At 52.0% G+C, this 15,504-nt stretch overlaps 1 protein-coding gene across 2 annotated transcripts; it reads left to right on the top strand.

The window, feature by feature from the left end:
• Nucleotides 1-808: 808 nt before the first annotated feature.
• On the top strand, nucleotides 809-15,303 carry BID (BH3 interacting domain death agonist). Of its 2 annotated transcripts, XM_084499366.1 has the most exons (8): nucleotides 831-880; nucleotides 3,697-3,787; nucleotides 8,916-9,022; nucleotides 9,672-9,739; nucleotides 10,989-11,199; nucleotides 12,071-12,216; nucleotides 13,769-13,972; nucleotides 14,370-15,303. In XM_084499366.1, the coding sequence occupies exons 4-8, from the start codon at nucleotides 9,731-9,733 to the stop codon at nucleotides 14,379-14,381; spliced, it is 582 nt and encodes a 193-aa protein (XP_084355492.1). In that variant the 5' UTR covers nucleotides 831-880; nucleotides 3,697-3,787; nucleotides 8,916-9,022; nucleotides 9,672-9,730; the 3' UTR covers nucleotides 14,382-15,303. The 2 variants fall into 2 exon arrangements, with proteins under 2 accessions (XP_084355491.1, XP_084355492.1); XM_084499365.1 differs by lacking the exon at nucleotides 3,697-3,787 and having other exon boundaries at nucleotides 809-880.
• The last annotated feature ends 201 nt before the right edge of the window (nucleotides 15,304-15,504 follow it).

A 15,504-nucleotide genomic window follows, 5' to 3' on the forward strand; every position in this document is an offset into this window, starting at 1 on the left:
CCGTTTCTCTTGGCATGTTTGCTGTAGATGCCTGTAGGCAGCAAGGGAATGAGTAAACAAAGATTTCCAAACCTGCTGAGTATATGGTGCTTTTCTGAATGTCTCAGGTACGGAACCACGTGGTTTCTTTTAAGTGAAAGATAATGTCGCTTTATTATTAATATTTGGTATAAAAATACATGAAATAATCCAATTTACTCAGATACCAGAAACTAAAAAATATGCAGATTTCTGAGGAGAAACATACGGCTTCTTTGACTAAGAAAAAAGAGAAAATAGGGGTTTTGCCTACGTGGGGCTAGCAGTGCGTCCTTTCCAAGACCAAGTTCAGCAATTTGCAAGAAGGAAGTCTCCCTGCACGTCTCTTGTCAAATTCCTTCGGAATTTAGAAAACTTGGCAGAGGACGAGCGCATTACTGGAGCCTGACTCAGAGCCCGTTTGCCCCCGATTTTGCAGGAATGCCGAAAATAGCGAGCCCTCCCTCGCCACAGCCTCGGGGTGCCCGCTGTCACAGCATCACCTAGGCTGGAAGAGACCCCCCGAGATCGTCTCCGACCTGGCGCCAGCCAGCCCTCCCCTGACCCCATCCCTGAGGGGCTGCGCGGGGTGCCTCGGCACGCCGGGCAGGACCGCGAGCCTGAGAGGAAATCTCCTTGTGAAAGAAACAAGTTTATTTTAAGCAGGGCTAAGGCGAGCGGGACCAGCTCCTGAGGGAGACTTCCTGCAGGCGGCCCATGGCGCTGGCCCGGCGCCCAGGGGCGGTGCGGGGCGGAGCGGGGCGGAGCGGGAAGCATGAAATGGCGGGCGGGCGGCGGGGGCAGGGCGAGAGCGGCAACGGCGCGGGGACGGAGCCGACAGCACCGGGGCTGCGCCCGCGGGGTGAGTGCGGCGCCGGGGGGGGGGGAGGAGAGCAGCGGGAAGGCGGCGGGGCCAGCAGCGGGCCGGCCGGCTTTGTTCCACCCGCTGAGCCCTGCCTTCAGCCGCTTGTTTTTATTTTTATTTGCGTTTAACTCGCCGCCCGTCCCCCCGCTGTCGCCGGTATCGCGATGGGGCTCCCTCCCGCGCTGGCTCTGGCCGGCCGCCAGGTCAACCCGCTGCTGCTCCCGCCGCTGGCTTTGTCCCCTCGGCTGCTCTCTCCCAGCCCGTGTGGGGCCGTGCCGGGAGCTCTCAGCCCAGAGGGCGGCTTTCGGGGGCTTACCGGGGGTTGATCCTGCGGCAGGGACCCCCGAGGGACCCCTGCCCTCCAGCAGGAGGGGCGGCTGCGGGGATGGGGGGTGGCAGTGGGGGAGCAAGGGAAGGGCGGCCCCTGCCTGCTCCCGCCTCTCGGAGCGAGTCTGTGGTGACTTTGTGTTTTTTTAAAAGAACAATGTTCTGTAATGTTAACTAAAAATCAGGGCGCCAGCGCCTCAGAATTAGTTAAAGACTAATGTGCGGACTTTGTGCGGAAGGCCCAGGCTCCTCTCAGAGCAACGCGCCCCCTGCTCTGGTGTTTCCTGGGGTATCTGGGTTAAAATTTCATGCGCTTCGTGCACGGCCTCCTCAGCCCTTTGGTGGAGGAAGGAGCGAGGTGGTTCCCCAGCAGGAAATTGTTTCTAAGGTGTGCTTTCTCTTTCCTTGTAAAGGATTTTTAGAAAAAGTCCACTTGTGTGTGTTGGGGGGGTGATTGGGGGTTCTCTTATCATCGTTTTTTGGTCTTTAGTCAAACCGAAACTTTTTTTCACCTGCTTATGAAAGCATAACATTGTGAAGGATACTGGTTGAACGGGAGGTCTTTCTGCATGGTCTTGCATTCTTACTTGCCTCCTCTTTCTAATTAAGTATTTATTCGTATCTGCTGAATTTAGGAAGGAAACACAAGACCACTTGGTTAGATGGCTTCGTTGGGGTCCCACCAGCCCCTCGCCGATTTCTTACACCCAGGTGTAAGCTGGCACAGGTCGGCGTGCTGCGTGTCCAGCTCCATGCCTAACCAACACCATCAGCAGGATCGTGCTGCCTATGCAAGCCTCGAGTCTCCGTGCTCGGGACTCCTGTGCTTGCCCCCAGCACTAGCAGGCTGTGCTTGGGTAACGTGGGCGCCTTGCAGAGATGCTCGGTGGCTTTTGATTTCCGTTAACTCCAGAGCAGTAAGAGCTGTGGTAATTATAACTGGGGAAGGCTGGTGTGTGTGTAGTCCGTGAGCACTCCTGGCATAGCTGACCCCTGTTAGGCTGTTTCCTGGTATTGTTTTTCCTGTGTAACAGGATGGCGGGGTCACCCTCGCTCCTCAGAAGTCTTGAGGAGCTGGCAGATCGAACAGATTATGCTGTGATAGGATGAAAATGTTTTATCTGGAGGCAGGCAGGCACATAAATCCTGTGACTGCCACCTCTGGAGACCTTTCCGGAGTGGCTTGGCATCCAGAAGTTATTGCTTCCCTTATTGCAGGGTGCACAGGCGAGTAGGACGTAATACCTGATACAGCCTTGAGCCTGTAATAGCCCCACACACGGCCCGCTGACATAACTGCAGGGTGGTGGCTGTGTGAGGTAGGCTCCTCCATAAAGCTGCTCCTGGTGCCCCTGGATATGAGCTACCAAGCAGCAGGGGGTTAGGGGAATCAGCCCAGCCACTGGTTTTCTCTATTGAAAGGAACTGACTGCTAAAGAGCAGGTTTCATTTCCACCTGTTAGCAGCCCCTCAGCTGAATTTACCAGCAAATCTGATATTTCTTTGCATAGCACCTTCCTCTGGTTTTCTCTTAGCATGCTGTGGCTTTTTGCCTGCGTCAGATTGCACTTTATTTGGAGCTGGAGTTATCTTCATATCTGCATGCTGTACCAAGCCAAATGCTTGCAAATATTTTTTAATTAGGGGGTTGAATTTGTAGATTGACTGGAAGTGCGAGGCTCCTACTTGAAGTTTGATCCCATTTTAGTTTTGGATGGCTTATCTCGGGATGAGGAAGCTGGGCTAGTTAAAACTCATCAGTTAATGGTTACAGGATGGATGTAGCTGGTCCTTTTCCTGAGGATTCTGTATCTCTTTTGACCCAAGCATGCCTCCTGGTCATGGTGCGGTTTGGCTGGGCTGTCCTTGGTGGTGAATATGAGGGAAAGGTTGTATGCTGCAATATATCCTCCTGTGTGACACTCCCCACTAAAGGGGAGGGGGTCACTGGGGCTCTGAACTCCTTTTACTCGGAGTGTTTTGCTCAGAACATGACTTTATAATCCCAGGCCTCCTCCTCAGCTTTGGCTAAGGTGTGAGCAGGGCACCTGGGCTATGGGTGCTGGATTTGTGTTGGTGTCAGCAAGCCTGCTGTGTTTCCTGTCAGAGCACCCCAACCTTTGGTTAGTTCCTGCTATGTCCTCGCTGCGGTGTCACGGTGAACGAACAGGCGGTGGCCGTGTCTCTCTAACTTGCTGAGATGTTTTTAATCTCCTTAAAGGAGGAAAACAAGTTAATTTATCAGTGTAACTCCCAGTGGCTTGTTTAACCCTTGTATTAACTAACAGCTATACAAAACAAATCTGCTTGCATCAGCTAGCTGCAGTATTTTGGTTTTGTTCTGACATTCACATTGACATTTTTACACTTGTATTTGGTTTTGCATTCACTTTCTGGGACAAAACATTAATCTGTTTCCTCTTAAGCTAAAACTGAAAGTGAAATAGGCTGCATTATTTTGTGCACTGTCATGCTTTTTCTCGCAGTAAAATCCACGCTTTTCCGCATCGCCCGTGGACCTACAGCTGGGGAGCCCGAGGCAACGTCGAGGAGAAGATTGATGCGGGGTGCCGAGAAGTAAGAAGGGGTGTTTCCCCTGGGCAGCTGCTTGGCAGTTTCCAAACAGCCCCGTTGCACTTCTTTGGAAGAGAATATTCTCTTAGCTGTGTGTTGTTGTTTAAAGGTGCTTAGCAGAGATCACGCTTTCTTTGTCCTCACAATGCTGGTGAGTTGCTGTCGAAAGGGTTTAATTGGATCTGAGAGAGCTGTGTTGTCACCATCCCTTCTGGTTGCACAGTTTGAATGGGCTCCTGTCTGAAGAGGTTCCACCAAAATGACTCCTTTTTATTTTACCGCTGGCTTCACCTGTTTAATTTCTGTGGCAGGAATAAGAGTTGGAAATGCAGCACAAGAGGAGAGTGTTCTGAGGGCCAGCACGCTTCGTGTCACCAGAGGGGATGGTGTCTGGCTTCTCTGAGGATCACCTTGCCTGCTTGTACTGATGCGTGGCTGCTTCCTAGCAGACAGGGGTGTTGGTAGCTGTGGTGTGTCTGACCTTCGGAAGGAAGGAAGCCCGCTTAAAGTGCATCGTGGTGTTTTTGCAGAAGTTCTCAAGCACTGAGATGGTGCTGCACATGCTGCCGGAGCAGCATAGCGTGCTGCTGTGAGGATCTGACTTTATACCCTTTTTTTCTGTAATTTCTTAAGAATCTCCTTTATAGAGGGTGCTCAGAGCTGGGTGAGATGGACAGGCTCCACTTCAAGTGGCCTGGGGTGCTGAGAGGAGCCCGTCCTGCGCTCAGCACCGTTGCGTAGTATCTTGGCCAGTGCCCTGCTGCCAATTGCATCAGCAGGCTCGGTTTTGTTTAGCAGGGGACTTTGGTCGGGTTCCTTTACAATGTTCCCTTCCCGTTCCTGCACACCTAGTCCCACATGTCCCCTGCTGATCCTGCATTTAAAATCCTGTGCTGGGAGCATCTCTGCAGCTCCTGTGTTTCAGGAGGCCCTGCGGTTACTCCTCCACCTCCTGGGCCTGGAGGAGTAGTTCTGGTCCAGTGGTAGGCTCTGGAGCTGCTAGTGTCCCCGTGTCTGTCTTTCCTTACCAGTTCCCTTCCTGGCTCTCCTGATGTCCCAGTCAGGCAGTCAGCTCGCTCGTTCCTTACTGCCAGTACCAGCAGTGAAATGCACCTCCTTCGCGAGGTGAAGCAGCGCTGCTGCTTTCCTGGCTGATCTGTGCTCGTGCTGGCACGTGTGGACAGAGTCTGGGTGTTCAGGACGAGGAGGTGTTGTCCTCTAGTTGGGGTGGCAGCTGCCGTGTCCAGTCCCTTCCAAGGGCCAGAGTGACTCCTCAGCTGGTCCCCAAAATAGGGGGGCGCGCAGGTTCCCCTTGGGTCCCGCTGAATCCAGGGTCTGGCTCTGCGCGTTGGGGCAGCCCAAGCTGCAGGCTTCGTGCTGAGTAAACCCAGCCCTGCTGCGTCCCTAGGCTGGCTCCTGAGGTTGGATATTAAAACCAGTCATCACAGCAGCCCACTTCTTCCTTCTTTTCCCCTCTAAAGAGGACTGGCAATGCGCTGTGCTCCCTCCTGTCTGCTGACAGTGCCGCCTGGGGGAGAGCCTTTAGAGCTGAGGAGGAAGCGGGATGGCTTTTCCCACTAGGCAGTCCCAGAGCTGCCCCTGACAGCTGGAGGATTGCTGTAAGCGTGTAGTCAGCAAAACCTCCAGCCAAAAGCACAGAATTAAAAATAATGTGGCCCCCCTGGGAGATTAAATATGTCTCATAAAAAGGTCAGTCTAACTATTCTCTTTAGAAGAGCCTCCAGTAATGCTTCTCTTCAAAAAGGGGAAGAAAAAGCCCACGGAACTGGCTGTGGTGTGTGCCTGAGCCCACGGGCAGGGCAGGGTATCTTCCCTCACCCGAGGAGCTCGGTAGCTCTGAGACATGCTGCTGACTCCTGTAAAGCTGTTGCCCCTGTGGCACGCTTTGGGGAGCGTCGTGAAATCGGGTGGCTGTGGTTTGAAATGGGGATCTAAAACATCAGGAGACAGAGCGAGTTGCATCAGCTCCACACACCCCGTCTGTAAGGTGATCCCTCCCGTGAGGGGCTCTGCCCGCCAGACAAGCGAAGGCCGCCAGGTCCGGAGATGGACCCGCAGGTACTGTTGTTCCCTTTGCTCCACGATGTCGTCATCCCGACTGCCAAAAATAAATCCTTATCTCCAGCTGCCAGGCAGAGGAATCACTGCGCAGGCTGCAAGCTCTCCCCTTGATGACCGAGGCCTTTTCACGGCTTCTGCTGTGAAGAGTTGGCTCCCAAGCCAAGGTGAAACAAAGATAAGGATCTCGACAGAGCACAGTGAGAGGTTTGGCTGATGGCGGGGCTGTCTGGGTGTTGTACAGGATGTCTTGGGGCCGAGAGGAGCTGTTAAAGGAGGCAGTGCCACCCCCTGCTGCCCAGAGGTGTGTGCAGCCAGGTTGGACATGGAGGTGTGTTGGCGGGTTAGCAGCTGTGTATTTGCTGGAAGTCACCATGGGCTTACAGGAAGACAGAAGCGCCTTGGGAAAGAGATCACCGTGCTTGTTCCCGGCTGTCGGATCCCAGGGAAAGCCCAGGGTGTGTGCAGGTAGGCCTACATCCACAGGGGCCCTGCAGTAGCTTTTGGGCAAGAGCTGCAGGGAAGTGATGCCCTCGCTATTTTGGACTCTCCGAGTTTATCTTCTGAGGTCAGACCCCTTGTGGGACATCTATCGGTCTTCCAGCACTTCTCAGCTAGGAGAAATGCTCGTTTGTCATGTCCTTCGTAGCCCCACGGGAGCAGGCGGTGGCTCCTAGGAGGAGTTGTGAGTAACTTTGCCTCTCTCTGCCCACGTGTTTGCTCCTTCCGAGCAGTGGGACTCGCTGGGCGCTCTGCTCTGCGTTAACACAGAACAGCTTTTGCTGCTGGTGCCCAGTTTGAGTAGGAGGGGTTGCTGCTTATGCTATTTTTTCATGTTTTGGTTTGTTTTGGAGGTGATCTCCCTCAAGTTACAGTGATTCAGCTCGACGGGGCTGGCACCGTTTCAACGTGCAGCTCGTAACTGAGCAGGCAGCGGCCACCGAGGTGTGGAGGGGGAGGAAATAAGGAGATGAAAAATTGGTGGGGAGGAGGATCAGCAGGCTCACAGCTGCATCTGTTCATTCCTGGCTGTTCTGCTGAGTGTCTGCTTGACACGGTGCGGAGCTGCAACAGAGGCTGGAGGAATAATGCATTAAAATTAACTGGCATTTTAACTCAGATATCGTCCTCCATAAAATACTTTCTAAGGCTTTTAGCAGTTGTAAAGCAGCCTTAGCAGCTAATCAAGTTTTACTCTGAATCTGAGTATAGATAGTTTGTAATCTCCATCTCCATCTTACTTTCATTTTTCCTACTAAAGATACTGTTCATCCCGTAATAGGTAACTTCTTACATCCATTGGAAGATGTCTTAAAATCCTGATCTACAGCTTTCAGGGTTCAAAAGCTTTAATGAATTAAACTCAGATGGCATTGGTGTGATTGCATTTGATTATTCAGGGGTTTGCTCTTCGAGGGTCTGATCTATCTATCTATCTATATATATTTTTTTTTTTTTCTGAGCTGCCACGAAGGAGTTTGACTTCTCAGGATGAGCTCTGTAAATATCAAAACCCCTTGTATTGATTCAAGGGAGTTACCTAAATTTGAGGCCTCTGGAACAAGTAGTTTTAAAAAAAAAAAAGCTATCTTTATGGTAGAGAGCTGTTTTGTGGCAGGAAAGAAGTTATTTCTTCCTGTTCTCAGGTGTGTTTGTGACCACCCAAGTGGAGCTTGCTTAGCCAAAGGCTGGAGCCCCTCAGGGGCTCTCACTGCCTGGGTGGTGATCGCTTGATGTGGGGAGAGTTCATGAAATCACCACCTAGAGCTGCTTTGTCTCAATTTCTTACCATATAAGTACTCGGGGAGTGCAGGGGGACGTTTTGTTTTAGTCTGTTCTTTATGGCAGCCCCTTAGCTCAGCCCAGCGGACAGCCTCTCAGTTTGCAGTTAGGACGGGTGATTGTATTTTTGTGCTTTTAAAATATCTTTATTTTTGTGGATTTTTTTGTGGATGAGTGTAACTTGGATGAAATGGAGCTGACTCCCAGAGGGAAAGGGGATGATGAGCTGATCCCCCACGTGCTGCAGGTCCCTCCCTGGGAGCAATGCCAGGGCAGGGGCTGCTCTGAGGCTCCTCTCCTTTCTGCCAGGACCAGCTCATGTGCTTGTCTCTCTGAAGAGCACCAAGAGCTCACCAAATGTGGCGTTCGGATGGTCAGAGCTGCTGCCAGGCAAGCTGCAGCTTTCCAGGAATCCGTGTGAGGAGCGTGAAGGCTCCAGCGCCCCGTGCTGGCTCCTCTCTGTGCTGGGGAGCTGTGCAGGCAAGGTGCTTGCATGGGCACGCCCCGAGCTGCTGCGCTCTGCCCCTGCAGCCCTACCAGCAAACCATGGGCATGCTCGGGGGGGAAAAAATCTGCGTGTGTCCAGAAGTCCCCCTCGGCTGCTTTCACTCGCACACCTGGGTGCTGGTGTGCAGGCTGCAGCTGTCCTGGCTCCAGTGGCACCGTGCGCCTCCCGGAGCTGCGGGACACCTGCCCTGCATCTGCTGGTGAGGATGGGGAAAGAGGGAGAGACTTGCTCAGCCTGTACTCGTATGCCAAAGTTAGATCCCGAGCCCAAATCAGGCAGCGTGGGTTTGTCTGACCGGTTATGCTGTGGTCCCACGTGGAGCTTTTGGCATCGGCCGGGGCTGGGTGGGGCTGGCAGTGCTGGGGGAGCCCAGGGTCGCTGCGGTGAGTGTGGGTCTGAGGCAGGTGTGGCGTGGGCAGCACAGGCTCAGTGTGGCTTCACGCCTCCTGTGGTCTCAGCTGTGGTAGCTCAGGAGGTGGTGGTTAACTCGGCGGGCCTTCGTGTCAAAGGATCTCCCCTGTTCCCTACTGGTAACACAGACACCTCTGTTCTGGGCTGAATTGCTTTGAATGGAAACTTCTATACACAAAATCTGCAAGTTGAGGATTTAGCTTACAGGTGAGTTCCTGATCTGGGTGACTCCCTGCACAAAGCCAAGGTCCTGCTGCTGACTTAATGCTAACTTCCCAATCTTCTCTTGATTCCAGGGATGTCTTATCAAATTCTCCCACCTTAATCACCATCTCTCTCTCTCTCTTCCAGCAAAGACAAAGCCCCAGAGAAGGGTTGTCCTGTCCTGTTTCCTGTCAGGTCCCAGGAAATCAGAGGGGACTGCGTTCTAACCAGGCAGCACGCTCCTTAGGGTCGAGGTGAGTGGCAGCAGCACGGATTTGAACTGAACAGAGAAACGGTGTGATGCAAAGCCATCTGTTTTAGGAATCCAGAAGTTCAGCATAATGATTAAGTGAAAAGAGCCCATGGCTTAAAGGCTGCCTGCGGGCTACTGTGTTTTGTGTTTTTTGTTTTGTTTTTTTTTTTTTTTTTTTTTAAAAAGTATCTTTGAGGTTGTGTTTTGGTTCTGGGGACTTCTGAGAGTCTTTAAAAGCTGGGAAATTCCTGGTCTCTTGAAGCTGTTACTGCGTCTTCCTTCAGAGTTTGAATTCATTTCTGCTTTCACTTCCTCCCTCTTTTCCCACCTGCACACTTACCCCTCCACATCTGTGTTTTAAATAGTTACTACAATAAACTAGGGTCTGTCATCGTGAGTCCAGATCTTTGGTGGCTAGCTGGTGATCTGGCCAGGTGGGCTCTCGGGTGCTTTCACCCCGTTTGGGGTCAGCGGGTGCCTGTGCAGCAGGCAGGCTGTTGCCTGGGGTGAAGAAGGCTGGGTGGGAACGCAGTGCCTGTTTTCAGCCAGTATCTTCAGCCAGTATGCAGTACCTCTGCGTGTGGGGGGCCTTCTTCGTGTGTATGCAGGAGTTATTTTTTGCCTTTCCCCACTTATTCTCACTCTTGCAGGGCAAGGACTTTGATCTCAAGCAGAGGGTGACGAGAGCTGCTTTGTTTCTGAACCCATCATGGAACAGGTTGGTTTCAAATGGGGCTGAAGTCGCTGGTTCTCCTGTGCACTTGCTCTGAGATGCCCTGAAGGGGCTGGGTTTCAAAAAGTTGGGCTCATCTTCCCCAGAGTTCATGCTGGGGTTTCTGGTGCTGCTCCTCTCCCTCACGAATGCAAACAAGAAGCAGATGGAAACACTTAGTTTGCAAGCTGCTTCCTCGTCACCTCAGTGTGAGATTCTCCCTTTAGACTTGAGATGCAACTGATTTTAAGAGCCTATGATGTCTGATTAAGCAGCAAATTACTAAAACTAATAAACTGACACATTGCTGCGATCACTTCATTAGTGCTTTGTGTGATATTAAACACAATCCTGAAGCTACTATTTATCACGCACAAAGTCTTTGCTAAACATTTAAACTGCTGTTGAAATGTCTGCTGCTGTCTGTACATCACTTCATGTTAAGGTACAATTCTAGCCCTCTTTCCTCTGCCTTTCCTTAACTCTTCTGGCCATAAATCTGGTGCCAGTTCCAGTGGGTTGTTCAGGGGATTGTTGCTGCTGTCTGCAGACACCCATGCTTGGGTCATGGGAGGTGTGCTTTCTCTTGGTGCTTGATCATGCACCTTACTTCCCATTTGTTTCCACTTCCAGATGTGTTGCCCTTGTTCCGCTTCCTTGCCCAGTCTCCTCCCAAGTAAATATGATGCCACAGGCATCTGAGGGGGGTTATTGTGGAGCTTGTCTAGATCCCTTTCAAATGAAAAAAAGAAATACAAGCTGTAGATTTTGAAGGCTGATGCTGTTCTCTCCATTCCTTACCTCATTACTGTTCTGACATTTAAGTGGGGAGCTGTTGGCTTATCTCAGTACAGGAAGCAGAATGCCCAGTTCCCAAATACAGGGGTAAAAACTTTGAAATGCAGATCCGTGAACAGAAGCGGGAGACTTGTACTGAGTACACAGCTGTGCTTTAAAAGAAGAGCTCTGACCAGGGATTTAGTCCGTGCCACTGCTAGAAACATGCAGGAAGAGGTGAGCTGATGCCTCTGCTGTGGGTTGGTAAGAACAGAGCTGTCTGGTGTTAGCCATCAGGCAGTTCTCTGTGTGTGCACATCCAGGAGTTGGCATTAGTTTGCTCAAGTCTTGTCAATTGGGCATCATCATGCAATGGGCCCAGAGGAGGCCAGAAAAAGGTGTTCACTGATGGGAAAACAGAATCTGCACGGACCTACTGAGTGGGACTTGGGCTTAACAGTGATTCCTTCATGTTTAGGATATCCATAGCGGTGGATTTAACCAGATGGAGCGCATGCTGTTGTTTGCTTTCCTGGAGGAGTCCTCTGGTTGTGAGTTCAAAGAGCAGCTGCCGTCCCTACGAAGCCAGGGGATCGTGTATCCTCTGCAAGACATCCTCTACTGTGACAGTGATGGCGAGCTTCAGACCGATGGGAATCGGAGCGGCCACTTCCAGAACGGTGAGCAAGGTGAGTGCTCTCTTCTCCTTCCCACACGCCTTCTCTGAAGGGGATTTCTGGAGCACCTGTCACCCTGGGCGCAGCCTGTCTGCAGCCCGTCAGACAAGGGGTACAAAGCTGGTACTGATTGCTGTCCTTAATGTGATCTTCAGCAGTTCTGCTAGGCCTCACTCTGCTCCTCAAGGAGTTTGAGCACTTGGGCTAGGCTTTTGGAGCAGCTCTTCTGGTACTGAACGAATCCCTTTGTGCTGTACCAGTGTGGCAGAAATGGCTCCTCACATAGTTTCTCGTGCTGTTCCTGTTCCACCTGCCATGAGCAGCATGGCTGTTGCCCCTTGCCCAGGATGTGTCAGCTGGCACTCTGATCTCAACCCAAGGAGCACGAAGAGGAACTGCTGTAGTAAATATGCAGCCGTCATAGAGAACTATTGATTTCACACCCCAAAGCAACAATGGGAAGCTTCTCCAAAAGGAGATGCTTGGTTTTAGGTAGTGCTTAAGGCACGGGTCCTGACAGTTTTCACTTGAAAAATCATTCTCACTCTGTTCCCTTTCCCTCCCTAGGCAGGGTGTTGGCTGTAGCAGTCCTGCACAGATCTTGGCTGGATATGTTCTGACTCCCCTCCTCAAGTTTTTTGTGTAGGGTGATGCAGCACTTTACTTACACTACAGCTTAAAAAGCAAACACATTTTTAAGCAAATGAGTTGTTGGCTGCTCAAGAGAGCTGTAGCACAGGCAGCTGTCACAACAAGGGAAAAGACTGGGGTGGGTGGGGAGGAGGCTGGTAAGGGCAATGGGAAAGATGCCATGGGACAACTTACCTGCACTGAACCCAGTCTGACTGCAGCCTGTGAACTAAATCCTGCGCTGTGTTGGCAGTGTTTGACCCTGAGGTAAATGAAGAAATTGTCCGGACCATTGCTGCTCAGCTTGCTGAGATTGGAGACCAGCTGGATAGAGAAGTCAAAGCAAAAGTAGTAAATGATCTAGTGCAGCACTTCCTGAATGAGAATCTGTCTAGAGAGGTGAGTGAAAAACAACCTTACTAGCAGATCCTTCCTGCTGTAACTCAGGAGCAGCAGACTTGTCATGCATCTCTGCAGTTTTTATGCCTTAATTATTGCAATTTTAACACACAGCCCTAACACTGAACTTTGATGTGAAGATTTTACTAGAGCTGATGCTGTGATGGAGCTGTGTGCTGGGGCAGCCTTTGTCCTGCCAAGTGGGTTACTTGTGCTCTTTGTCCCCTTTCTGCAGATGGGGAAACAGAGGTAGTTGTGGACAAGGACTGACGCTGAGGTAGTTTGTCCCTTATTTTGTTGTCTCAAGGGTTTATCTTTAAAAATCAACTGTCTGGTTAAGGTTCAGTATTCGTCCTTAAGATCTTTGAACTCATGCTGGGTCCTGTTGGTCTGTTGCTTGTCACATGTGCAAAAGCACTCCTAGAAGCTTGGTTTGTGTTTATTACTGTACACTGTGAGGCAATAAGTGGTGAAACCCAGTGCTTCCTTCCACAGTGCCCTAACCCTTTAGCTTACAGGCTGTCAGCACTGGGAGTAGCGCTGGGGTTTGGCCTGGGTGGGTGACCTGCACTTCACTGCGGTGTCTGCCCCACCAAATGGTGTCATGTGCCTTGGTCCTTGGCCCAGCATCTGCTGTGCCTCGCTGCTCTGCAAGGGAAATAATTGGAGGCGTGTGGTATTAAACCTTTCTTCCCTGGATTGGATCCAGAAGCACAATTTGTATCTCCAGAGACCTTTTTGTCATCTTCAAGATATAACTGGCTATTTGGCTTGTTTGTCTTCCTCTGCCTGTGATGAAGTTTCCTATGCTCTACAGGCTAGTGCTGCCTTTGATTTGAGGGTATGCCTTTTCTGAAAAGGCAGGACTTTTTTTTTTTTTTGGGATGTTCTTGTTCTGACCCCCCGCACTTAGCAAATACACAAACCAATGGCATTCCCCACTCCTCTGGTCTTGCTGTCCACCCAGGTAGGTTCCAGGCTTCAGTTTCATTGCCTAAGCTTTCAGTCCTCAGTAAGGCAGAGACCAATGTGACCGGGCAGACCTTGATTTTTCACATCACTGGTGTAGCTTGATGTGTGCACGTGCACATGTCCTGCTTGGGGAACTGATCCTGGGAGCAAGACAGTGCTTGATCTGTGCCTGGACCCCATCTCTAGCTCCTGCCTGTTTGAAGGCTTTTCTTTGAAATTGGCCTTGTTTTCTCCATGCCACCCCACCTGGGCGGGTGCCCTGATCTTCCTTCCCTGTGTTCAGGGCACCTGGGAGCCCAGGATTCCTGGGCCCTTTCAGGCAGGCTAGGTGCAAATCCCAGGAAGGCGCGGGGGCTGTTACTCCCTGAGCACATAAGGCACTGTCTGAATCTCCCAGTGGTGTTTCCATTGTTTTTTGCCTTGGGTGAGCAGCTGAGCTCTGAGGTGCTGTCCTTATTGCCACCAGGGGTGTGCCTGGGAAGGAGCACAGCGCCCCGTGGGTGCCCCTGCAGTCGTGTGGGTTGTGCCAAGACCCCTTTCTCCCACAGCTGCTGCACTGACACCCTCTCTCTCTGCACAGGAGATAACCCGGTGCCTGTCGCAGGCCGTGGAAGTGCTTGCACGAGCCATCCCCTCAGACCTGGAACGAGAGAAGGCCATGCTGGTGCTAGCGATGGTCCTAACGAAGAAAGTGGCAAACAAGGTGCCCTTCCTTCTCCAGCGTGTCTTCAGCACCACTGTGAACTACATCAGCCAGCACTTCCACGGCTACGTTGCCAGAATGGTGAGTGCTGACACGGCCCCGCGGCTCTGCGGGTTACAGCCAGACCTCAGTGCCCTAGGTCGTGTCCTGTGGGAGTAACCAGCTGCCTGGTGGGGAGGAGCTGCCCGTCCCTGCAGCACCCAGCAGACGGGATTTATTCTGTAGGGCAGAAAGTTGTGACTGCCTCTTGTCCACGCAGTCACCCTAGTGGCAGAGAGGTGGCCTGGGTGTGGGGCAGCGGGACAGCAGCCCCCAGAGCGCCTGGCTCGTGTCTCTGCCTTGCCGACTTCGGGAGCTGGAGAGGCTGCAGCCAGCCCCTGCCCGCTCCCCTGCAGCAGAGGCCGTGCTGCTGCTGCCCTCCCCTCCCGGGGGCGGCGAGGCTCAGTGGCTGATGCTGGTTCTGTTTCTTTCCCTGCAGCTGCGTGAGTGAGAGAGCTCCAGCCCTCGGTGTGGAGAACGGGCTCCTGAAGACTTTGAGCAAATCCAGATGCTAAAATGACTTCTCCTGTTCTTAACTTCTGGAATACAGCTGTGAAAGGGAAGGCAGAGCTTTGTAGATAGGCTTTTGTAGACTGGCATGGCAATGACGGTAGTGGGAGCTGCATGGCAGGTCTGCCAGTGCCTGCAAGGTAGAGTGCTTACCCCGTCTAATTCACCAGCTTGGGTTTTTTTCCTTTCCTTTTCTTCCCCTGTCCCTGTTGGTAGCAGATGTAGTGCAGGGAGGCTGCGGTGGGCACTGAGCCATCCCTCCCTGTTTCTCCTCACCAGCTGTCAGGTTCTGCAGCCTTTTGTGCTGCAGCTGGGCCCTGCTGTGGGTGAGCCCTTCCCGGGAAGGCAGCGAGCTGTAGAAGGGGGGGTTTATCAGCACAGCCCACCACAGCCTGTGTGGGGGGGGCAGCTCCGCCCTAGAGGGGTGCTGGCAGCAAGCAGCCTTTCAGAAAGCACGAGTGTTTGGCCAGGGAAGGCTAAAATGCAGGTGCTACATCATCCACACCAACCTGGGGTTGCTTGAAAAATCAAACTTTAGGTACAAGGGCGAATTGTTGTGGGGAATGTGATCTGGCTGTGCTGGAGGCAAGGTGGGCTTTGGTGTTAGCACAGCTTGCCATAAGGGGAGAGAAGGCGACAGCCGTGCGCCCAGCGGTGTACCTGGCATCTCTCGTCAGCAACCTCTTGTGGTTGTGTCTCAGGTTCAGTTAGCAAACGTGGACTCAGGGTCTCTGATACTTGAACCGCTCACACACAAGGTGGCTGAGGTTTTGCCTGTGATTCAGCTGCCCCTGAAGAAACGATGTAAATACTGTAGTGTTTTTGCTGTTTTTTTTTTTTTAAATAAAAATGTCTGTTCTCAAGAACTGTACTTCTGTAAGGATTTGAATTTCTACCTGGCTCTGTCTCAGGAGGTGTGGGTCTTCTGCACGTGTTCTTGTGCCATTCTCCTTCTGATGCTGTGAGGGGTAACGCAGCTGCACACTGGTTATGACCTTGCCTAATGAAGACAACCTTCACTGTTAGGTAGCCTCTACACTTGAAGAGGGGAAAGGAGAAAAAAA

This window comes from Aythya ferina (assembly GCF_964211825.1).
Source record: "Aythya ferina genome assembly, chromosome: 1".
Lineage (NCBI taxonomy): Eukaryota > Metazoa > Chordata > Aves > Anseriformes > Anatidae > Aythya > Aythya ferina.

Coding starts and splice junctions, on each gene's coding strand:
- BID (XM_084499365.1), top strand. Junction 11,200..12,070: donor CTTCCAGAACGGTGAGCAAG/GTGAGTGCTCTC, acceptor CTGTGTTGGCAG/TGTTTGACCCTGAGGTAAAT. Junction 12,217..13,768: donor ATGAGAATCTGTCTAGAGAG/GTGAGTGAAAAA, acceptor CTCTCTGCACAG/GAGATAACCCGGTGCCTGTC.